This window comes from Aspergillus undulatus (genome assembly GCF_047715775.1).
Source record: "Aspergillus undulatus strain CBS 261.88 unplaced genomic scaffold BDV17scaffold_67, whole genome shotgun sequence".
Classification (NCBI taxonomy): Eukaryota; Fungi; Ascomycota; class Eurotiomycetes; order Eurotiales; family Aspergillaceae; genus Aspergillus; species Aspergillus undulatus.
In genome coordinates this window covers 127,953-150,769 of record NW_027396671.1, presented here as the reverse complement: position 1 = coordinate 150,769, position 22,817 = coordinate 127,953, and the positions used below count along the sequence as shown (strand labels likewise).

The 22,817-nt window shown below is 51.8% G+C and overlaps 8 protein-coding genes across 8 annotated transcripts; 4 read left to right on the top strand and 4 right to left on the bottom strand.

Moving 5' to 3' along the window:
- Window positions 1-766: 766 nt before the first annotated feature.
- On the bottom strand, window positions 767-2,024 carry manF (putative endo-1,4-beta-mannosidase; the record flags this gene model as incomplete). The annotated part of the gene is made up of 3 exons (XM_073760574.1): window positions 767-1,095; window positions 1,154-1,276; window positions 1,337-2,024. 3 exons carry the CDS (start codon window positions 2,022-2,024, stop codon window positions 767-769), a joined length of 1,140 nt encoding a protein of 379 aa, XP_073611349.1.
- A 4,013-nt stretch (window positions 2,025-6,037) lies between these two features.
- BDV17DRAFT_284679 (glycoside hydrolase family 134 protein) lies at window positions 6,038-6,825 on the bottom strand (the record flags this gene model as incomplete). The annotated part of the gene is made up of 5 exons (XM_073760573.1): window positions 6,038-6,138; window positions 6,191-6,318; window positions 6,376-6,502; window positions 6,562-6,590; window positions 6,647-6,825. The coding sequence occupies 5 exons, from the start codon at window positions 6,823-6,825 to the stop codon at window positions 6,038-6,040; spliced, it is 564 nt and encodes a 187-aa protein (XP_073611348.1).
- Window positions 6,826-7,602: 777 nt separating this feature from the next.
- On the top strand, window positions 7,603-10,375 carry BDV17DRAFT_301000 (glycoside hydrolase family 2 protein; the record flags this gene model as incomplete). The annotated part of the gene is made up of 5 exons (XM_073764165.1): window positions 7,603-7,733; window positions 7,786-8,748; window positions 8,807-9,237; window positions 9,300-9,535; window positions 9,590-10,375. 5 exons carry the CDS (start codon window positions 7,603-7,605, stop codon window positions 10,373-10,375), a joined length of 2,547 nt encoding a protein of 848 aa, XP_073611347.1.
- Window positions 10,376-11,282: 907 nt separating this feature from the next.
- BDV17DRAFT_284677 (major facilitator superfamily domain-containing protein) lies at window positions 11,283-13,073 on the top strand (the record flags this gene model as incomplete). The annotated part of the gene is made up of 5 exons (XM_073760572.1): window positions 11,283-11,454; window positions 11,525-11,794; window positions 11,860-11,933; window positions 12,010-12,531; window positions 12,603-13,073. 5 exons carry the CDS (start codon window positions 11,283-11,285, stop codon window positions 13,071-13,073), a joined length of 1,509 nt encoding a protein of 502 aa, XP_073611346.1.
- Window positions 13,074-13,281: 208 nt separating this feature from the next.
- On the bottom strand, window positions 13,282-15,703 carry BDV17DRAFT_274464 (transcription factor domain-containing protein). The gene is made up of 3 exons (XM_073759130.1): window positions 15,366-15,703; window positions 14,267-15,293; window positions 13,282-14,200 (listed from the first exon to the last, which is right to left on the bottom strand). The coding sequence occupies exons 1-3, from the start codon at window positions 15,605-15,607 to the stop codon at window positions 13,343-13,345; spliced, it is 2,127 nt and encodes a 708-aa protein (XP_073611345.1). The 5' UTR covers window positions 15,608-15,703; the 3' UTR covers window positions 13,282-13,342.
- An 882-nt stretch (window positions 15,704-16,585) lies between these two features.
- BDV17DRAFT_300994 (putative mannan endo-1,4-beta-mannosidase E) lies at window positions 16,586-17,680 on the bottom strand. The gene is made up of 2 exons (XM_073764164.1): window positions 17,305-17,680; window positions 16,586-17,251 (listed from the first exon to the last, which is right to left on the bottom strand). Exons 1-2 carry the CDS (start codon window positions 17,657-17,659, stop codon window positions 16,593-16,595), a joined length of 1,014 nt encoding a protein of 337 aa, XP_073611344.1. The 5' UTR covers window positions 17,660-17,680; the 3' UTR covers window positions 16,586-16,592.
- Window positions 17,681-18,315: 635 nt separating this feature from the next.
- Window positions 18,316-19,911, top strand: BDV17DRAFT_274459 (alpha-galactosidase). Its single transcript, XM_073759129.1, has one exon. It carries the CDS (start codon window positions 18,915-18,917, stop codon window positions 19,719-19,721), a length of 807 nt encoding a protein of 268 aa, XP_073611343.1. The 5' UTR covers window positions 18,316-18,914; the 3' UTR covers window positions 19,722-19,911.
- Window positions 19,912-20,822: 911 nt separating this feature from the next.
- BDV17DRAFT_284673 (uncharacterized protein) lies at window positions 20,823-22,205 on the top strand (the record flags this gene model as incomplete). Its single annotated transcript, XM_073760571.1, has 3 exons — window positions 20,823-21,107; window positions 21,184-21,745; window positions 21,805-22,205. The coding sequence occupies 3 exons, from the start codon at window positions 20,823-20,825 to the stop codon at window positions 22,203-22,205; spliced, it is 1,248 nt and encodes a 415-aa protein (XP_073611342.1).
- Window positions 22,206-22,817: the final 612 nt, after the last annotated feature.

The following is a 22,817-nucleotide window of genomic DNA, read 5'->3' as shown; positions in this document are numbered from 1 at the left end:
GACAGTAGGGGTCGTATCCGATCGGCAGGACTACAGTGTTTCAGTTTAGTGAAGGATACGGAAATATACCTCGAAACCCGAAAGCAGGACCACAGTTGCTAGGATGCGATCGTCACAGCCTGCTATTGTAATATCGGTTAGAGATGTCTGAAGCGCTTGGATTGCATGCAGATAGCCCTGCAAGGCAAAGTAGGTAGGCCACCGCGCTGTACACGGCAGTTGCATCACAGCCACGGAGACCATTGCCCCAAACAGCAGAGAGAACTGGGGCCCGAGGCACAGCATGTGTGTTTGGTCTAGCGAGCTCTGCCGAAAAAAGACGGGGTAAGAACTCGATCCCTTATTGTATCTATCGCCGGGAGAATCGTCAAGTATCGAATAGAGGCTCATCCCAGGCACGTTTCCTGGAATGAGTGAGAATTATCTAGGGCATCCGCTCGTTAGTAGGCTAAGTACGTGTAGCCGATACAGCCTCATTCCGCCCTCCTTCCCCTGTGCATGTGCAATTCATAACCCTGTTATTAATATATGTCGCGTGTCCTAGGCCGCTCAACAGGAAGCATGCTTTTTGTCAACTTGGTGGATATTTGGGCCTTGCAGTTATTGTCAAGCGTGTCGTATTTCTGGCACTGTCTATATTTTGCTTGTGCTTTGAGTGTATATCCGGCTGCTATCTGTTTGTGACTATAAATGGACGAATGCAATTTACCAACCTAGTTGCCTACGTAGCCTGACCGGTGCTCAAGCGGCTACCACCCTCGGACATTCAAAGACGGCCATACTTCCTGCCGCGCTGGCCACGATTGATCTCAGCAACATGGTCTGTCACCACACAGGTCCAGTCATCGGTGCCGTGGTACACAGTGTAGTGGTCATCCGCTGTTTTGCCTGCGCTAAGAGTATCGCCAAACTGCCAGAATAAATCAGCCGCCACCCCAGTTGCCGCAAGTGCAGTATCCTGCCAATCCAACTCGTCGCTGCAGTGATCACCCTTGATTCCATACTCTTCAAACACGCATGGCTTGCCGACGGACTCGCAGATCGCGGCGTGATCCTTGACCCATTGGTTCCCCCAGGAGTTATTACCCACGCCCCCTGACCAATTATTGCTGGTTAGTACGAGACACAGGCAATATGGATGGATCGAACGTACAGTCTGCAGTGTAGAGATGCAAGGTGCCGAAGTCGACGTCGGGAATGGCCAGATTGAGAGCAAAGTCATTACCCTCTGAGGTGGTATAGGGATAATCGCTGGCTCCATCAAGACCCATGCCCTCTGGAACATAAATTAGCTCGTTATGACCAGGATGGAGTAGCTAATAGTCAAAAAGCGTACCGTCTCCAATAGCCACCAGGTGGTTGGGATCGATAGACTTAACAAACGCACTCGTCTCTGTCGCCCATTTATTGATGACAGAAGTATTGCATGATGAACAACGCGGCTCGTTTCCGAGTTCCCAGGCCAGAATAGCAGTCGAATTCGCGTATCTAGAGACCACTGCATTTATATAGGTCTGGTAGGCGTTCTGCATATCGGCATTGGTATACCAGCTCGTCTTATCGCTGCCGCCATACGCTGTAACGTAGGCATTCATGCCGCCGTAATCATCCCAGTTGTTCACAAACGGGACAATCAGCTTAATTCCCTCCTTTTCTGCTGCAGAAACAACAGAATCCAGACGTTGAAGGCCGTTGCTTCCAGTGTTGATAGTGGAAGCGCCGTTCTTGTGAAGCTGGAAGTAGACGGTGGCATTATCGGCAGGAACGGTGTTCACATCGTTAAAACCCCAGACACGGAGGATCTTGATGCCTGATTCCGCCAAATGGCCCATTGCAAGATTGACGTCGGTGTCATTGGTAAGGAATGGGAGCCAGTATGCGTTTGTTCCAGCAAAGTAACCAGTCTCGCCATCAATGACAAAGTTCAGCCCGTCGACAGAAGGGCTCGAGCCGGATTGTCTGGCAAGGGGGGTTGCCAAGGCAAGCGGTGCGATGGTTGAAATAAGAGATAGAGAGTACTTCATGATGTTGTTTGTTGTTTTCTTTGTCTGTCAAGATGATCGTAGTGTTTGTTGTTACAGAAAGGAGTTTGGAGCATAGCGATTCTTCAGCGCCTTATATCTTTTTCAGATGAAACAATCTGCAGCGAGATTGCTTCTTCTGTCAAGCCACCAGGTTTGCCCTCTTGTAACATGACTTCTAGCATAATTTCCGAGCCTGCCGTGTTCTGGATTAAGGACAGAAGAGTTGACTGGATACGACATCTACACTCCAGGGTACATCCTCAATCCTTCTACGGCAGCACATCCCATTCACATGTGGTGCAGGTACCCATGTATGTCCAAGTGTCAAGATCGACACGGCCCTAAAGGTATCCATCAGACCACTGCCTCCGATGGCCCGAAAGGGGCAACCCCGGATTTTCCTACCATCAGATAAATCGCGGGCCAATGTTTCACCAAGCTAATGATTCTAACAGCCAAAACACGCACATTGTGCTTACGAATAGTTGCAGTGGTTCGGGGTCCCGGTGATATTGGCGGAAGACTGCCTATTTGAGGTCAAGGGAGGCGGAAGCCCGTCTGTACGCTGAAACAGTGGAGACAAAACCCCTGACGCTAATGCAACAAAGGCAACTGACTGTCAAACATAAGTAAAATGAGCCCTATCATATTTATTCGCCGGCGTCCTCATGTGTCTTACGTTCCGCTCGAGAGCATCGAAGCCGAGAGCTGGGAGGCTGGTCATGATTGCCCGTTTTCGGCACGGACCTAGCTCTGAAGTCTAGGGTATCTGAGCTTAGAAGAGAAATTGATGGAAGGGATGTGCTCGCTGAACTCTATTTTGGCCTTCTGTAGTCTGTATGGGGGACATGGAGACGAACTACCCCAAGCACTCCCCGCCAGAACGCTAAGGAAGCCCACAGAAAAAGACGAAAACTGACTCTATTCCCAATTCTTCTTTGGTAGCCCTAGTACCATGCTCCCAGAAAACCGCAGGACGAACTCTCGTCCCTAGAGTGGCGAGAGAACCATCAACCGCGCTTCCTGTGGGCATCCCAAAGTATGAGACTCATCAACTGCGATAGACAACTCTAACTCCAGGAATCTGGGAAAAGTCGTAACTGAATCCCTCCCCTCGTTTACCCCAAGAATCCCTAACTTTAAGAAGGACGGCGGTCAACCCAACCTGTTATATGGACGTACGACCGTTTTCTAAATCTTTGCCCTGCTATATGGCTTCCAAACATCGCGGCAACCTCGCTGAGGTCTCCTTCTATGAGCTGCCACCGAGGTAAAGCCCACATTCTCATCATGAGGATGTTTTTTCCCAACTTGTCGGCCAGTATCCCCAGCCTGCAACAGCTGTCGCCGGGCGCTAGAGCAGCCACTCGAGCGGAGCAAAAGATGTCGCTACTCAAGGGCTGTCAACTCTACCCAAAGGCCATCGCGTGGTCAATCCTCATCTCGTCAACCATCATTATGGGATGGTACGACACAACGCTTCTCGTCAGCTTCTATACTTTCCCCGAGTTTAAACAGAAATATGGTACCCCAGACCCATCTCAGCCCGGCAAGTTCGAGATTTCATGATTTCATCTCAGTGGCAGCCGGGCCTGACCTCTGCAGCTGTTATAGGTCAAATTCTCGGGTTGTTCATGAACGGCTTCCTCGCATACATATCTGGGCTGCCTTAGAGGGATCAATCTCCGACGGACAGAGGTTGCCTGTATGAAGGATGATTTCTACTGCCCGTTTGTGCATCGGAATCTTTTCAATGATGGTGTTCCCGACGTGGCCATATTGGCACATACACCCGTTGCAATTTGCAGTGCGAGTGGATTGCTTGTGAAACAGGGTCGGCATTTTGTCAAGCGCGCCATAAATGCTGAAAGTGAAAGGCACGCTATAATTGAAACATATATAAGGCCTCTGCAAGCTCAACTATATAGCCACACTAACGACATCAGCCCAATTACCACTGCATGGAGCAATGGGATGCCCTTATACGAGACTCTCGCGCTCCGTCTTGCCCCCGTTGAGGAATCTGATCCGCCGGAAACAGCAGCCTTGCTCGAAAGGGCCTCATAAAATGGCCGTTCCTTGCGAGAATGGCCTGGAGCTACTCGCAGTCGTACGTAGAAATGTATGATGCCTCTCTCATGCCATCTGTATGTACCAACAACAACCCGCCCTGGGTGAAATGGGCCGTTGCTGAAACCGCCCGGCGCACTGTCTTCGCGAATATCGTCAACTTTTTCACCAATCGTGACCCCGTTTTCCAGGCGGCAACCAGCATATTATGAGCCGCTTAATGATCAACGTTTCTAGAGATGCCCCTTCCCTTCCTTGCAGTCGTGCTCTCTGGGGCGCTGGAACGGAGAAAGAATGGGAGGAAGCGATTGCCACCACCCCCAACGACACCAGTTCATTGTCTACGTCTATGGGGAACGTAGGTGACAATGGACTGGAGAACGCCTCCCGTTTGTCACTCAGGTCTCTGTTGTCGGCTTTCCCCAAGGACGATCTTCGGGCGAGCGCTGAAACCACTAGCGGGTTTGGTGACTCAAGTCAGATTCGATCGCTTATTGTCCTTTGCACATTGGAGCAGTTTGCTTAAAACAACAGTATTTAATTCACTTCAAGCTATTTGAAACTGTTCGGCGTGTCGACTGTGGTCTCGTTGGTTGTGCATCGGAGTTCCGTTGTCGACCGACCACGTTTCTCCGCCAGTGTCAACAAGCACAGTTCTCCGACGTCCATGAGGAAGAGGTGGACGTAAATGGGAGAAATAACCTGTCAGCGTCTGATTTCAAAAAATAACCTTAAGAGAATCTGGGTTGGGACGTGCTATATAAGTGACCCATGGCCACCCACTGTCCCGTTTTACATTTCGATTCTACGACTTCTATTAGTAGTCTTCCTCGACATTATAAGAGCCGCTACCATGAGAACAGCAACAGAGAACAGCGCTTTCCAGCTGCCTCAATTGGGTGGAAGTGCGGTAGGAATCCTCGTTTGCCACAGTATCAGCCCCTAACCGGATGCTGGCGCTCACGACACGAACGAGCCTCGCGAAGCCTGGGCTCTCAAGACTGGTCTTTACACTCCCCGTGAGCTCGTCCAAGGGTTTGCTCCACTGCTTGATACTGTTGACTTCTGTCTGGGGCCAGATCCTCAGAGCACCCGGTCGCCACGATCTCAATTACTGGACAATCTCGCGGCCAACCTCGACACCAACACACGCGAGGCCTCCATGCGCTTCCCCAACAATGGCCTGGTCCTAAGATGAGAGTTGAGGTAAGTGCATTGGCCTTTTTGCACCCAGGAGAACATCTATGATAACAGGATATTACTGATATACAAGCAAGGCCGAGGAGAATCATAAACCTTGCTCTCTCATACCTGTATGCCTGCAATTCTAGATAATAGAGGAGAGTAAGCAAACAAAGAGATATCAGCAACAATGTTCAAAACCCCAAACATCACGGGAATCGCCGCCTTACCAATACATTTCCCTTGGAACGGGGGAATCCTGTGGCTTTGATACTGGCCGGCAAGCGAAGGTAAGCCGCAAATGAGCAAGAACTATAACAAGCACTATCAATAATACTACCGTCGGCCTCCGTACTCAACATCTAGCAATAAACGTATATATTAAAGCTACCATGAAAGACTGCCTAGGGTTTCAACTAGGAATCAATGTCTAATCGCAGAGCTAGACCCTAAGTTATGGAATTTTTAGAGTTAGCTCAGGTAGTTCGTACTGGGTAGCTCTTTCCTTGTTGACAGTTTGGCAGGCAGACTTTCGTTAGAGGTGAACGTTACTCGCCATCAGAATGAGACTGACAGCCTTCGTTCCTCGGGATTACGATATTATTGATAAATAAATTAACTCGATTGAAACTGCGGGATATAAACGAGAGACAGCAGCCCAAGAGATCCATAGTCAGACAACAAACATCTTCAGGGAGAGAGCACAGGACCAAAGAAAGAAAGCGTGCAATGTAGACAGCTTGATAACGGCAGCGCTCATTTTAGATTGCCGTGACGTCCACCCAGAAACGGGTGTCATCAGTGAGATACTTCTCATCGCCGTCGATCTGTTGCTGAATCCACTCGATGGCGGATTTGTAGGCTGGTTTACGGTTACTAGGTTTCATCCAAAAACATCATGCAAATGGACTTACTGGCGATGTCATCGGTGTTGGGGTTGCTCAGGCCACTCGCTCCGTTGCGGTGACCTGCGCACCAGGTGGTATATCCGTAGTGTTGCTCACTCTCATGGCGAGCAGTGATATCAGCCGCAAGATCCGAGCTGTTGGCCTTGTTATCCCTTGCCCGCGTACTAGAAGATTTAGCTCGGTGTACCTACTTCAAGACAGCACCTTTGTCTACATCGGCCTCAGATAAAACTTCGAACTGGCTAGTTGATGTACGGAGCATCATCCAATTCTGCTTGAAGATGCCGAAGTTGGTTGCATCTCCGGTCTTTCCGTCCCCTGAGTCCTTGTTAGTGAGCCGTCGCTAGAGGTTTGAGATTTGTGAACAGGGAACCAACCATAGGTGTAGTCAGTAGTCATGGTGTCACTAGGTAAATCAGCTTGAGCCCTAGAATAAAAGCAAAACGCAATTGGTAAACTGACGTCTCCAGCATGGCGATGGAAAGATCCTGAGAGGTGCCGCCGGCGGCTGTGATCTCCTGTTTGCGAGCTCCCAGGCCACTGACAGTATAGTTGCCACGATCATCGCCCTCTCGACGCTGCATTGATGATCCGTGAGGAACTGCAAGAGCGAGAGGAAGGAAGGCAAAAAGGAACTTCATGTTGAACCTGGCTGTAACGGCGTGTTTCTGTCTTCTTTTTTTGTCACCAGTTCGTGATGTGATGGATGTTGGAGTAGTGATGTCTCTGGAAGGGGCTGTTCCAGCCCTTTATACTTTTCGTAGGTCCCCATGAGATAGGCATCGGATAGGGGTCTGCCCTGCTGAAACGAGGATTGAGTTAATCGCTTCATCATCCGAGTGCTGCGGATGTAGGTGACGCGGCGAGCGGCCCAGAACTATGTAGTGGTGTGGCCTCACGGGCTGCCAGGCACTCAGATCTTGCCTCAATTTACCCCGGACGAATTCAAAATTGGGGGCCGGCGCGTCAAAGGGTTCACTTTGAAACAGGACTGGATTGTGAAACATGACTCCAATAAGGAAAGCACTGATTCGGGCCGAAGCAGGTCGATCCTCCTGAGGTTTTATCTGAGACGAACCTCTTGCGAGTGCCCTGAACTAAACTGGTCTGCCACTGCGCCGGGCCTCCGCCTCGAGATAACCCGATTAGACAATCCCACGGATCGATGTTAGCTGAGTCCCGTGTCATTTCAGGCCCGGAGAAAACACTACCTGCGGAGCCCAAAGCAGTAATATTCGTGCAAAAACACTGGATGAAGCCGGGCTATCCTTTGGTTGAGGATTCCTATATCTGTTGCACCGAGGCTCCAGTATCACTCCTGCATTTCCCGTTCGAGTGCGTTACTTTACGGTTGCTACGTGATGCCTTAGCAAGAATTAGAATTCGACTTAACGATTTGTCTTTGGCTTCACCAGAACATGAAGCTTTTCCACCAGAGCCTCTCTACGGGATGGGAGTTCAAAGACCGTGATGACAACGCCCCAAACCCGTGGATGAGTGTGCCTTCGGTGCCTTCGGTGGTGCAGCAGGACCTCATTGCAAATAAGAAGTGCGGCCCCAATCAGCCCTCTAATGTTAACGAATTAACTGACTTTGCCCAGGCTAGAAGATCCTTACATTGGGTTCAATGAACTCAAGGCCCGCTGGGTTAATGAAAAGAGATGGATATACCGACGCGTGCTTCCTCAGCTAGAGATCCCCACTGGTGCAGCAGTTGCCCTAGTGTTTGACGGCCTGGACACGTTTGCCACGGTCAGGCTTGATGGCCAGGTCATCCTTGAGAGCACCAACATGTTCCTGGGTCACCGCGTGGACATCACCGAGGCCGTGAAATCTTCAGGTCAGCAACAACACGTGCTGGAGATCGAATTTGACTGTGCTCAACTCAAAGCGCGCGACCTGCGCAATCAAGACCCCGAGCACAAATGGGAGGGTTTCAATGGCGACATGGCACGCCTCGCCGTGCGCAAGGCGCAGTACCACTGGGGCTGGGACTGGGGCCCAGTCATCATGACAGCCGGAATCTGGCGCGAAGTCCGCCTAGAGATATACTCTGCTCGCATTGCAGATCTATGGCCGCAGACACAGCTGGCTCCAGATCACCGTACAGCGATAGTCACGGCGGTCGCCGACATAGATACAGTCGCCTCACGAGCCTACACGGCTTGCTTCCGCCTGACACTGCGTGGGCAGGAGATTGAGCGCCAAGTTATTCCTGTACATGGCAACAGTACTGCCCGGGCAACTTTTCAAGTCGCGCAACCAGAGTTGTGGTGGCCCAATGGATATGGTGCTCAGACCCTGTATGAGGTGTCAGTGTCGCTAGTCGGCGATGGCAACGAGATACACCATTGGATTTCCAAGGAATTCGGTATTAGATCTGCGGAGGTTATCCAGGAGCCTGATAAGCACGGCAAGTCGTTCTATTTCCGAATCAACGGAGTGGATATCTTCTGTGGTGGTTCTTGCTGGATCCCAGCCGATTGTCTGCTTCCCGACATCAGCGCAGAGCGTTACTGGAAATGGGTCCAATTGATGGCGGAGGGCGGCCAGATGATGGTTAGGTATGTATTACTGCGCCCTACTGTTTTTCATTGTCATTCCAACACTGATGCATCACAGAGTCTGGGGAGGCGGAATATATGAAGACGATGCGTTCTACAAGGCATGCGACCAGTTGGGCGTCCTTGTCTGGCAAGATTTTATGTTTGGCTGTGGCAATTATCCGGCATGGCCCGAGCTGCGTGATTCTATACAACAGGAGGCAGTCTTTAATGTGCGGCGATTGCGACACCATCCGTCAGTCGTGATATACGTTGGCAACAACGAAGACTACCAGGTCCAGGAACAGGCGGGACTGACTTACAGTTATGAAGACAAAAGCCCAGAGAGTTGGCTCAAGACAGACTTCCCAGCGCGCTATATCTATGAGAAGCTACTCCCAGAGGTCGTGGCCGAAATGTCTCCGGGCACCTTCTACCATCCAGGAAGTCCCTGGGGAGATGGAAAAGTCACGGCTGACCCCACTGTAGGGGACATACATCAGTGGAACGGTTTGTCGCCACAAAGCATGATAGCGAAGCCCAGGCAGACTTTTGTACTAACAGTTATCCAGTATGGCACGGTACGCAGGAGAAGTACCAGATTTTCGACAGCCTGGGTGGCCGGTTCAACAGCGAGTTTGGCATGGAGGCATTCCCTCATATGGCCACAATTGATTCGTTCATTGAGCACGAGGCCGACAAGTATTCTCAATCTCATGTGATGGACTTCCACAACAAAGCCGACGGTCATGAACGGCGCCTGGCGACATATCTGGTGGAGAATCTACGTATGGCGACGGATCTCGAGGTCAGTTTTTCCGTCAAACGTGATCGGGCTCATTCTTGCTGACACCAATTCCAGACCTATATATTCTTGACACAGGTAGTGCAGGCGGAAGCAATGATGTTCGGATATCGAGGCTGGCGGCAGCAATGGGGCGACGAGAGGCGTTGCGGAGGAGCCCTACTATGGCAAATCAACGACTGCTGGCCGACTATCTCGTGGGCAATTTTCGACTATTATCTACGACCAAAGCCAGCGTACTATGCCGTCAAGCGAGTAATGAAGTCTCTGGCGATCGGCGTACGGCGTGAACACCACGACTGGAGTGTGGCGCACGCGCAGCCCAAGGATCAAAGTCGGTATGAACTTTGGGTAGTCAGCGACAGGCAACAGGTTGTGCGTGGCGCTGTCGAATTGCGGTTCATATCGGTGGCCACTGGCCAGGACTTGCGACCCCCGGTTGTTCGTGAAGACATCAGCATCGCTGCGAATGGCACAACCACCGTGATTGCGGACGGGCTGCTTGACCATCTGGCAGTGCCAGAACCTCATGTTTTGGCGGTGCGTCTATGGGTAGACGGCCGGATAGTAGCCCGGGACGTTGACTGGCCGCAGCCGTTCAAATACTTGGACTTTGCTGACAGGGGCCTGGAGGTGACAGCAAAGACCGGGGCAACGGACGAGGAGCAGATTCTTCAGATCAGTACACGAAAGCCGGTGAAATGTCTCGTCTTCGAAGAGCGAGACGGTGTGCGGCTGAGCGACAATGCGATGGACGTCTTTCCAGGCGACCAGCAGACGGTCACAGTGATAGGGCTCAGGGGCGACGCCTCTCCGTTGAAGTACCGCTACCTAGGTGACTAGCGAGTGCATCAGTTTTACGTGACGGTGAAGCTATGCAACCACATAGTGAGAGAAAATATATGGTGACACTTAGACTCTCCATGTTCTCTGTAGCGTAGTTTCTTTTCAATTAGCGCCCACAGAAAGAAAAGGCAGAAAAGGCCCCGGCATTAGCGTACATAATCGTGTAGCCTTCAGACAATCGATTGAGCAGTTCTTCAACCCTCCAGCATCCAAAGCGATATGAAATTCTATCAGCACCAATCGGCTGCCTTTGCCATGGTACGAAGGGGATAACTCAATCATGATCAAATACAAAGGTACGGGTGGATTGTGCCAGTGGTGTCTCCACCAGAGGATGACAGGAGGACAATTCGATTTGCAGGATCTCATCGTCTCCCAGATCAGAGGCCCGCAGTGACGCGTCCGCTCCGATTCGGAATCCTTTCTGGAGATCGGCCAGATCTGCATGTGATTTTGCAAGTGCCGGATCGGCGAATACGAGGCGAAACAATGCCATTTAGGGTCAGAATGCAGGCGGAGCAGGCGGACTTCTGCCTCTTCGGGACACGGTCTAAAGTGTCAAGCTGCGGACTTTCCCAAGCCTCGCCTAGGAGGGACCGGGACCGGGATTCAGAGACAATGGCAGTACGCCAGAGACTCCACAATGGTCTCCCATGGTCCATGGCTCCCAGGTGTCCGGCGTTCTGGCATGACCGTTGTGTCTGCTTTGGCCAAGGAGTTCCGCAGAGGCATCGCCACGAATAAGCCCCCAAAATGGGCAGCCCTGAAACAGTTGCGTTGCTGCAGATTAATAAATGTCTTAGGTGCCAGCCTGGGTGAACGAAGAAAAGCGTCTGAAGAATCTATTCGTGTTTCCATCATGACAGGACACACACATACCAGTTCAGCATCCGAGAAGGCCGCGATGGGCGACAGCAGCCACCAGGAGAACGCCGAGGGCATTAGGATGGAGGTGCCTCAGGGGTCTGTGGCCCTTGATATTGCGCGGCGGACCAGCCCCCCACAGCCGTGGAGCCCTCAGATGGGAAAGCTGTACGCGGCTGTGACTGTTGCATATCTTTGCTCCGCCCTGAACGGTACGACGGCACGCGGCAATCCAAAAAAAAAAAAAAAGAAAAGAAAAAAAGAACCCACTGACAGGAACAGGCTTCGATGGCTCGCTCATGGGCTCTCTGCTTCCCATCCAGCAGTTCAGAGACACTTTTGGTTCCGGCTTGGTGGGTCCGCAGGCGTCCCTAATCCAGGGCATGTACACCATTGGGGGCGTCAGCGCGCTGCCCTTTGTCGGCTTCGTGCTCGACGCTTGGGGTCGCCGGATGGGAATGTTCGTTGGATCTCTGTCTGTGGTTCTTGGAACGATCCTTGGAGGTACTGCCAACGAAATGGGCCAGCTTCTCGCCAGCCGGTTTTTCCTTGGTGAGTGGCTAGAACGTTTGACAGCTTTCAAAGTTCGCTGCTGACTCTTCTACTGAAAACCCCAGGCTGGGGATACTCGATGGCAGCTTCAGCTGCACCCACTTACGTGGTTGAGATGAGCCATCCTGCGTACCGCGACGTCATGACCGGGTTGTATAACTGCCAATACTTTATCGGGGCCATTGCTGCCGCCGGTGCATGTCGGGCCTGTGAAGTACGAGTCCTCGCTCGCTTGGCGCATCCCCATCTGGTGTCAGTTAATCTCGTCTGGCTTCGTTGTCCTTCTCGTCTGGTTGATCCTAGAATCTCCCCGCTGGCTATACAGCCACGGTCACCGCGAAAAGGCGTGGGAGGTCATCACGAACTACCACGGGCAGGGCTCTCGGGAAAATGCCTATGTCGTCCTACAGATCCGGGAGTACGAAGAGGCAATCAGTCTTGAAGGCTCCGACAAGCGTGCCTGGGATTTCAGAGGACTAATCGACACAAAGGCAGCGAGATGGCGTCTGCTGTGCGTAGGTATCGCATCCTTCCTCAGCCAGTGGTCGCAGGCCGGCGTGACCACATACTATATTGGAGGGCTCTTGGAGAGCGCGGGCGTCACTGATACAACCAAAGTGTTGGACATCAACCTCGGCAACACCGTTCTTTCGGCCGGTGGTGCCTACCTGGGAAGTCTTCTTGGTCCCAAGTTCCGCCGAAGGCCCATGATGCTTGGTGCTTGTATTTCCTGTGGCGTAAGTCTACCGTGGAGTCTCCCATAACCCCCATTGTCTCCATACCCGCTGACCCCTTGATCAAACACTAGATCTTCTTTGCAGGTCTATCTGCGAGCACTGGCGTTTACTCAAATTCTCAGCAAACAGGAGCGGCAACGGGCTCCATAGTCATTATATTCCTGATTGGCTTTTGCTACAGCTTTGGCTGGACGCCCCTGCAAGCCATGTATTCGGTCGAGTGTCTTGCATACGAGACTCGCGCCAAAGGCATGGCGGTATACTCTGTCTTCACTAACATTGCTCTGCTTGTCAACCAGTTCGGCATTGGAAACGCCATGAGCACCATAGGGTGGCACACGTACATCCTTCTCGCCGGCTGGAATATGGTCCAAGCTCTGTTCATTTACTTCTTTGCCGTCGAGACCAACAAGCGGACTCTTGAAGAGCTCACGGAGGTTTTCAATGCACCCAATCCCCGGAAGAAGAGCACAGAGCCGAATATGGTGCTAGTGTCTGATAGGAATCAGGTAGTTGAAGTTAAGGATCAGGAGGCCATCTGATGGGCCTGTTCGCTTCGGTTGCGGGTCTGTACTCGTGACAGATTGAAGCACTTCATCTGGGTCCTCGGTTAATCTTCTCGGTGGTTGTAGAATTGCCACCGGCAGACCTGTCTGTACCATACTTCGAGCTTAACTTACAGTGCGTCAACAATCCTTAGGTGTTGTGGAATCATCTTTTTACGTATATTGATAACCATATTACATACAACCGAGGTACGGGGAATCGTGGAGGCAGGGGCCCCTGGAGATAAAGGAACAGGTACTAACGTTCAGATGCCTTCGGCCGTTGGATTGAAGAGGGACAACGCCTCACTGCTTTGAGGATTCATATTTGGCAGCTCCGGCCAAAGGTTGTTTGCATCCCAGCTCAGGTAGTCCACCACGTGATGTGGCCAGAAGCCATCGAAGAATGCAGCAGTGGCTCCATCTAGGGCATTTGTGGGGTCCAAGGGAGGAAAAGGCTCTATTGAAGCATTGTTGCCAGCGGGTACGCCGGACGACTGGTCAGAGCCATGTAAGATAGCTTCGAAAAAGCGCGTCACCACATGAAGAGACGCTTCTGCTGTTCGGCTGTAAGGTCGCATACGGCCAAGTGTCAGTATAGCAGCCTCGATCAGCGCTTTGCAAGTGTCAAAAGACCCAGGGGAATCGTCGTCTGCCGGACTGGTGGACAGAAGTATCAGTGGGATCATGGCGCCCTGGAATAATAGCCACACGGCGTTCCAGCCGATTACTTGGTTGAGCTCTGTTATTCCAGAGATATCTTGGATAAGTGCCTCGGCATTCCTGTGGCACTTTTCAATGGCGCCTCGCTCCTCAACTCGGACGGCGTTAAAAGGCACTCGCCGCATCGCGAAATTTAGAAGAATGGGGCGATGAAGTAGGATACGCTGGTTGTAGAATCGCCATCGCATAACAGTACGAACGGCATAGAGTGATTGGGGACAGGGTTGATGAAATTTGAGGATCGGCGGTAGATTCTCCCACCATTGCAACAATTGAGAGTCTAAATCGCACATCTCTGTGGGTGTGAGGGTCGGTAGTGCTGCGAGAGACTCTTGGATCTTCGAGGAGATCTTTGCATATTGGATGTTTTCGGTCAAGGGAAGGATCCGGAGATAGCTTTCCTAGTACGGGGTTAGATGCATTAGACATCAGCATTTTTCTGAAGCAGAATAGAGGACGCCGCGCACCTTGTCCAGAGCGCGAGGGGGGTTCACGGTAATGCTTGGCCCAAAGCAGTCCATGTTTGGCCGGCCTAGCGTCTCATGTCCCCAGGTCTCCAAGCAAGAAAGTGACCACCAGATACGACGTCTGAGTTCCTGAGATACCAGACTCGTGGGCTCGACTGCAAAGTGGCTGGGAACGCAGGGCTCCCGCTGTAGGCCCAGGGTTACTGCCATTCGCAGAGATGCACCCATCAGAGAGTACCCGAGATTTGGCTGGCTGATGTAGTGGCAATACCAGCCACCGATAAGCCCGAGGGCCTGGACGACCTCGAGGCTCGGACTGCCGAGGGAATATACGTTCAAACGGCTCATAGAGCGGTCAAAATACAGTCGGTGGGTCTGGTCATCTGCGCCTGCAGCTGCAATGCTGCCTAGTGAGAGAACAATATTGAGTAATGCCAGCCATTGGTCGTCGTTGCGGCTCCCTGCCAGCAAGGTGGCGCGAAAGGCTTCTTCGTCCAAAAGAGGCGCGAATGGGTGGAAATTTACAAAGTATGCATCTAGCATCTCCATTTCCGTCGGAGGGCTCGTGTGCTGCGAGTCGGATCGCAATTGGGGAGTATTGTCGTCTTTGAACAAAGTGCGGGTAAAGTGTGTCTCAAATTCTGGATGGAGCCACGCAATCACTTTCAAAGCGGCCTGGATTGACGAGACCCCCAAGTAGGAGGTCGAATGTCGAGTGGTGAGCGATAGCGCGTTGACGTCGTCCGAGATGGGCGCCGCTGGATCTGAGCCCCGGACACTCTGGCTATGGTCTGGCTGTTCAATTTCACCGGGCATTGAGTGCAGACCCTCCAGATCGGGCCGTTTAATTGACAGCACCGAGGCATGAGTTCCAATTGAGGCGGCAGTGGCTGGTGAGCCTTGCTTCTGAGAGGCCACCACGTCCAGCATCTCCTCTCTTGAGAGATTGACGAGGGTCTCGGGGTCAGTATCGGGAAAGAGTCTCTCCAGCGCATCTTGATAGTGGGAGGGTGCTATTGCCGGTTCCCTAGCTCAGTCAATTTATGTACAAGGGCTGGTCCCAGGATATTCTCCCGGCCAGTAATTGTCATCAATTTACCGTCGTGAAGCAGGCGAGGGGCGATGCAGATAGTAGCACAGCTCCGGCTTCTTGTACCACTGGCACGCCTCACAGGGCTGCTTGCCGTCACATTTCGTTTTCCTCCGCCGACACGAAGTGCAGGCGCGCGGCGCTATCCCCCGGCGACCGATTCGGTCACTTCGTCTTGGCTGCTTTGGGTTGCGCGGGCCCTGTTTGGGGTTTGATCCGGGATCCTGGCCAGCCGCAAAGGTGACGAACATGGCTGGCTTCGAAGGAAGCGCATGGAGGCCTCGCGTGTGTTGGTGTCGACTGTCGAGGGGCAGAACTGGGAGTTGGAGTCCACCCGTCGGATAGAGTTCGTTTTTGAGGGCCAAGGAGTGGTTACAGGTCAGCGGGGGTCTTAAGCAGGTTAAAGGAACCCTGGAACAGAGGGCAAGATGACAAACAAGGTTCTGTCTGTTTCACCATGCTGGCCCTGATTGGCTGGCCAGTTAACGGCCCGACGGCCCGTGTTCCTTTTGGGTTATGATAGGCCGACCGGTCCCACGGGGAACGTCAGGTACCGAACGGACGGTCTGGGGCCATACCTACGCCCTCCACCGGTGGAGGTAGTCGTAAACTCGTCAACCACGGTCCATACTCAGGAATGGCCTGATCTACTTGTACCTCGCACGTGAGTGTTAATATGCTTTTTGCTTGCTAGGTAGCTGTTATCTTGGTTTGTCGTCTTTTATGTATCTTTCATATATATATATATATATATATGCCGAGGCACCACTTTCTCCCACAGCTGCGTGGGATTTCAACTACGTGTGGATACCACGATAATATGCTCATGGTTGGCAAACTGTCAAACTTCAGGACAGCGTATCTAACGTCTAGAGCTACAAAGCTGAAGCGTTTGATGCTGGCATACTCGCCAATCTTGGAGAGTTGTATCTCCATGACTGTGGTGAGTTTTCAAAGGAGGGTCAAGCAGCTTTTGAGTAGCAGAGTGGCAATGAGTACAAGTCATAGTACCCTCGGACATTTGCTACTGGAGCAAGAGTGGGGACACTTGTGTAGCCGTTCAGCCTTTTCTATTCAAATAAACTGCCTAATACCAATCTATACCTATCCGTTCTCGAACATTATAACCTTCCCGTGTCAATAGACTCGCTGTAGTACACATCATGCGAGGTACTGGCTCCCATCCCCACTCCTAACAATACACATTCGAACATATCCAGTCACAGGAGCTCAAGTTTACGCCTTGAAACCCTGAACGTCATCCAAGGTAAGAACATTTTTGGAAGCATAAACCTCCCTCTTGAAGTGCGCCGGGTTGTAGTCCTCGCCGCGGATAAAGTCCCCGTTCCAGGTAAGCCAGTACGCCCACTTCGCACCGTCGTTGAGCGTCTGCTTGGGGTCAGGGATGTTTCCAACTTCACCTAGTGCGATCGGCTTTGTAGAGTTGCCAGTAAGAGTCTGAAGAGCTCTATAGTCAGCAATCTGGGATGAGTGGTTGCCCTTGTCTGCGTAGATGTCGACACTGACGATATCCACAAAGTCGTTGCCGGGGTACCACTCGGGCGATTTGGAGTTCCACACCCAGAGGAGGTTGTTAAGGCCATGCGTCTTGGTAAGTCTGTCAAAGAGAAGGTGGTAGAGAGCCTTGCAGGGCTCAGGGCCGGCTGCGCCCCACCAGAACCAGCCGCCGTCGGCCTCGTGCAGAGGACGGAAGAGGATGGGGGTGTCCTTAACACGGGCGAGTTGTTTGGCAATGGCATCAATGTCGCGGATCAGCAGCTTGTAATCGGGCGAGGATGGCTGGATTGCGGAAGAGAGGTTGAATGTGGTGCCCTCGGTGTAGAAGTTGTTGTACCACGAGTCCGAAGTCGAGGTGTTCGATCCGGAGGGAGAGCCTGGAACCGAGGGTTAGTACTGTTAGCCAAGCTCTGGTCTGCGCTTCACTCACCCCAGTGCCAGCAAATAGTGATAATGCCGCCGTGCTTGGAGTAGGAGATGGCGTCTTCAATGGTAGAGGCTTTGGCGCCGAGCTCCACTCTCGACGGGGAGTAGTCCATCAGGTCAACTCCCAGGATCGCTGGGGAGTAGCCTACGTTTTGGGCCAGCCATTCGGCATCTTCAAGTTCCTGCTGGCCGGAGAGCGTGGTGCCGTTGCTTGCGGTGTTGGCCAAATGGGTCAGGAGCTTGCGCGCAGACGTAGATGCGTTGCGGTTCACGGGCACGGCAGCAGTAGCGGCTTGGGCGTGCACCAGGAGGAGACCTAATCCGGCAGCGCCGGAGAAAAGCGAGCTGGAAAACTTCATTGTGAGTGCAGTAGGCTTTTGATCGCGGGTTGGGTCTGACTGAAAGAAGGTTGATGGTTAGTGTGACTGCTCTGTACCACGACGAGGCTCTTATACCCTTTGGTCACCAGGGTCCAACGCCCAGGGCACACAGCGGCCATTTCTCGGGGCAATTCGGCTGAAATTTCAGCGTCATCTACCTCATACTGTCCGCCAAAGACAAAACCGAAGCAGCCCATTCGGTACTTCCTGATTTGCCCCGGAGGGGCCAGTCAATGGCTTTCGCCAAGCTGGGTGCTCCTCGTTCTGGTGCGATTTACACGCCGGACGATCAGACAAGGCGGCAATCTCTTCCCAGGGCTTTGTGGGGGACATCTCACTGAGTTCATCGGCCAAATTCTCAAACACTGGAACGGCCCCTTGCCCCGCAACCTCAGCCGCCTGGGTTGCGCGTCGGCGCTGGCCCTGGCCCAAGGTTTTGGCTAGCAAATCCGTAGGGACTACTTGTGGAGTTTTACCAAGCTCCAGGGGGGATAGAGGCGGAGCGCCGCCATCACGTCCAAATTAGGAAACGGAGGATTCGAGTAACTTCCGATGATTGACAAACGTTGGTCTCAGGTATATAAGGCGCAGGTAACCCCCACAAATTTATGGAGCACGCAACCATGCTAATCTCAGTGATCGCCATCGGTGTCCTTGCTGCGCTTGCCGGCCGTGCATCGGCTCTCGATGCCCGTGTCGGCAAACTCCCGAAGCTTGGATACAACAGTAAGTTGTGTCGGCTGCTCCAAAGTCCATGGTCTAAACCCGTGCCATAGCGTTCAATGCCTTCGGATGCCAGTACGATGAGGATGTTGTGCTTTCCCAGGCCAGGGCAATGAAGGATCTGGGCCTCGTCGACCTAGGCTATAACTCGTTTCTGTTTGATGATTGCATGACCGAGTACGCCACTTCCCGGTTGCGCGTCTCATCATTATGTTAATAGTGCGATTGCAGGAAGATCCGCGATTCAAACGGCCGATTAGTGGCCGATGCCGGGAAGTTCCCTCATGGGCTGAAGCGGCTTACCTCCCAATTGAAGTCAATTGGGATATCGTCCAGCGCATACTCGGACGCCGGCCACTGGACGTGTGCCGGGTACCCTGGATCATACGGTCATGAAGCGCAAGACCTGGAATCCTGGGAGGCATGGGGGTTCGACTACCTGAAGTACGACAATTGCTTTATCCCCTTCGACAACGTCACCCAGGAGAATGTCTATGGGCGGTACAAGCGGATGGCTGATGCTATTGCTGACCGCGCTGCGAGAAACCACTCCAAGCCGTTCCAGTTCTCTCTGTGTGAGTGGGGATGGCAACAGCCCTGGATCTGGGCCCGCCAGCTGGGCCAGAGCTGGCGCGTTAACAGCGACATTAAACCCTGGTGGAGTTCTATTGCGAGTATCATTAACACGGCTTCCTTTGTTTCATCTGCTACGGACTTTTACGGTCGCAATGACTTTGACATCCTGGAGGTTGGAAATTGCGGCCAGGGCGAGCCACGCGGCAACATGACATTCGAAGAGGAAAAGAGCCACTTCACGGCTTGGGCGCTGCTGAAGTCGCCTCTGCTAATCAGTGCTAATCTGACCAACGTCTCCCGGCAGAGTGTTGAGATCCTCTCCAACAGGGATCTCCTCCGCATCAACCAGGATCCCCATGTCGGCGCCAGCATTAGTCCCTTCCGCTGGGGCATTAACCCTGACTTCACATTCAATGAAACTCATCCCGCTCAGTACTGGACCGGGAACTCGAGTTACGGGGTGGTATTCATGCTCTTGAACACGCTCGACACACCGGAAGTCATGAGCTTCAATCTCACGGAAAGCTGGGCCATCCGCGCGGGTAGACTGTACGACGTCTACGATATGTGGAGCCACACCCACAATGGGACAGCATATCGAAATATCACAGTTGATTTACCGCCGCATGGAGTTGCGGCGCTGCTTCTGAATGATGCCGGACCCGAGGAGGGTGGCATTGAGCCGTACTGTGCTGGTTGGTGGCAGTGTTCGTATCCAAATGGGACGTATTATAGCAACTGAAAGGGCTCTGCCGGTTTTTGTTGCCCACTCTTATGATACATGCTTGAATGGCTGGTGGTAGTTACAAGGTATTTGGAATAGGAATTCACCTGTTTACACGTTGGTATTTAATTACAACTAGAATGTGAGGACGTGAGAAATCAACGCCGAAAATGACCGCTACTGAGGCCATAAACGGCCGCATTTCCACCTATGTGTCACGGAGATAACTATAAGGCTTAGATAGGATTAAGCAAGAAAGAATAAAGTAAAAGAGGATAGAAACTAGATATGCCCACTTAGTTTAGTAGGTAAGAATCTAAAAGTAGTGGGAAAATAAAAAGGTATGATTATTTCAAGAGCCAGACCATGTAAAACCAAGGAGTCTTGTAATAATCTCAAGACACTATAATTCAAAGCATCAACTATAAGTGCAAACTAATCAGATTTACTTTAAGACTTCAGCACAGAGGTGCCCTGAAGGCGCTAGTGTTTCAGGCATTGCAGACTGAAGCGAATTAAACTAGCAGACCTAGCCCTAATGAGACCATTCCTGGTGGAGATCAGTCGACCACATTCATATCTTAAGAATTTATCCCTACAATCAGGGTGCCTAATCTTGTTGCAGCGGCAAAAGAGACCGCCGATATCATCATCAAAGATGGTGGACTCACAGCATATTAGATGATTGAATTTGATGATCGGACGAATTCAACGTTCATCGACCACAGGAAACCGCAGTATATTAGTGGTCCACGTGTACTTCGAGCAAGGCTATAGAAATGACCATTCACGCAACCAGCAGCAGCCTTGACCTCAATCAACGATCACCATGCTCATGAATGAAAATAACAAACAAAAAAGTATTCGGTGATAACCTTTCATGGCCACTGTTGTCCCAAGTAGTCTAATAGAGGGCAAAGGCAAGCGAGGCAAATGAGTCTGTTGTTTTAACCTGTCTTCATAATTTTGCCTCTTGTCTCCCCCTTCTCTTTACTGCTTATCTTTTCCCCTCTCTTCTACAAGCTTCCCTTTCCAAATCTTTCCTTTCCTTCCTCTGAGTCTTTCCACCAGCAATCAATACATGAGCCCTTGGTATCAGCATAGCCGCAAGAACCCATGATGCACCAAGAGACACACATAATCGACCCAGATGGTGAAGTGATTATCGTCTTACACAACACATACACCCCAATTCCAGAAGCCACGAAAAAAGCTGATACCGACCCACCACCTGAGCTGTTGGGAGATGCCACACCAAGAAACTCCGTATCCCCTGTGCACGAAGCAGATTTGGCCCCCCTATATTCCAGAAAGGGAAAGAAAAAGAAGAAGAAGAAGAAAAGACACACAATTTCACGCGCCTATGGCGATTTACCTAGACCCGATTCTAGAGCCTGTGAACGAGTTTACTATTGATGAGCCAGAGCCAATTGCAGAGCCTGCCCCTGAAGCTACGGAAGATTGCTGATCTGTCTACAAGCCTACCGAAGACCCTATTCCAGGACCCTCGGAGGAGCATGTTCCAGAGTTTGTCGAAGCTGCTGTCTCCGAACCCATCGAAGAGCCTACCGAAGAGGCCTCGGGGAGAATCTTTCGCATCCAAATATCTGCAAAGCACCTAACACTCGCCTCGCCTGTCTTTAAACAGATCCTCACTGGTGGCTGGAAAGAAAGTGTCACATTGCTACAAAAGGGCTCTGTCGAAATATCAGCAGAGGGCTGGGACATTAACGCATTTTTGGTTCTGCTACGGGTCATCCATTGCCAAAACTCGCAGTTGCCGCAAACACTGTCCCTGGAGATGCTTGCGAACGTCGCCATAATTGCAGACTACTACGAGTGCAAGGGTGCAATCGGGGTACTGAAAGAAATATGGATCAAGGGTCTTCCTGAGCCTGATACAACAACTTCGTCTCGAGATTTAATGCTGTTTTTGTGGGTTGCGTTCTTTTACGAGCTGCCTGTTCAATTCAAGCAGACTACTTCGACTGCGATGTTGTCGAGTAAAGGCTATATCGATAGTCTGGGGCTTCCAATCCCTGGTCAACTTATTGGTAATCCTGATTCCCACCTCACCTACCCTTTTATATTACTGTAGTAGCCACTAATGATATTACAGAAGACATGAACATCCACAGACAACAAGCTATTGAGAAAGTAGTTCTCCTCCTCCATGAAACACAGGATGCCTTCCTGAACAGCGACCGCGGATGTGGCTTTGAGTGCAGCTCCATAATGTACGGCGCCCTGACCAAGGAGTTGCACAGAGCCAATATGATCTTAAGGCCCGTAGCTCCTTTCCCGGGGTTGGCTTACGACCAGCTTATGCAGAAGGTATCGTCGATTAGGTCGCCAATGTGGATTACCAAAGAGCGTGATCCTTGGGGCTCTAACTTCCAGCGCGAGCAACACTGTGATAGTTCATCGTTTGCGCAGCTTTTTGGCCACTTGAATAGTACGGTGGCGGGTCTTGACCTGCAGACTTGTTCTCTTGAGTACTGAGACCAGTTAGCGCGCCCTGCTATTGCGTCGGAGTTATCAGAAAGCCCTGACCGACTGGACCCTTACTGGAAGTTCGTGCCCAGCGGGAGGGTAATGGAGGAGATAGTGTCGCACAGATGGACTTGATGTACTCTCACCGGAGCTTCGTCTGGTCGAGATTATGAAGGGAAGCCCCAAAATAAGTAATGCTCACATTGGTATGCTGGACAGCCGTGAATCTGCAACCCTTTCGAGGGAAGAAATATTATTTAGAGAAAATCCAGCTATGGTGACACAGCGCGCAAAGCATCCACAGGAATCATGGCCGCAGCAGTTTGGATTTGGATATTTTCCGTTCACTACCAGCCAACCTCGACGGTGCCACAGAGAAGCACATCCGGCAAATATTACCGTACCAGCTCCCCAAGTGGCTATGCACGGCAGACTGTACGAGAGCAGCCACGCAGCGACAAGAACCACGGCAAGGATTGGAGATCCATACGTGCTAGTTGCACCACGCAGTCTCATCACTCGTCTCCGTGGAAAGAAGTCTCGCGCGATTTCCTCTACATTACATCATGGTGCAACCGATCCCGGCTTCTCGGACCCCAGCTTCTCAGACTCAGTCTCCAG

Bases quoted from the DNA above. Each gene is read 5' to 3' on its own strand.
- BDV17DRAFT_300994 (XM_073764164.1), bottom strand. From the start codon at position 17,659: ATGAAGTTTTCCAGCTCGCTTTTCTCCGGCGCTGCCGGATTAGGTCTC. The intron at 17,252-17,304 runs GTGAGTGAAGCG...CCTCGGTTCCAG, and splicing joins CACTATTTGCTGGCACTGGG to GCTCTCCCTCCGGATCGAAC.
- BDV17DRAFT_274459 (XM_073759129.1), top strand. From the start codon at position 18,915: ATGGCTGATGCTATTGCTGACCGCGCTGCGAGAAACCACTCCAAGCCG.
- BDV17DRAFT_274464 (XM_073759130.1), bottom strand. From the start codon at position 15,607: ATGTTCGTCACCTTTGCGGCTGGCCAGGATCCCGGATCAAACCCCAAA. The intron at 15,294-15,365 runs GTAAATTGATGA...TGACTGAGCTAG, and splicing joins CCCTCGCCTGCTTCACGACG to GGAACCGGCAATAGCACCCT. The intron at 14,201-14,266 runs GTGCGCGGCGTC...ACCCCGTACTAG, and splicing joins CCCCTCGCGCTCTGGACAAG to GAAAGCTATCTCCGGATCCT.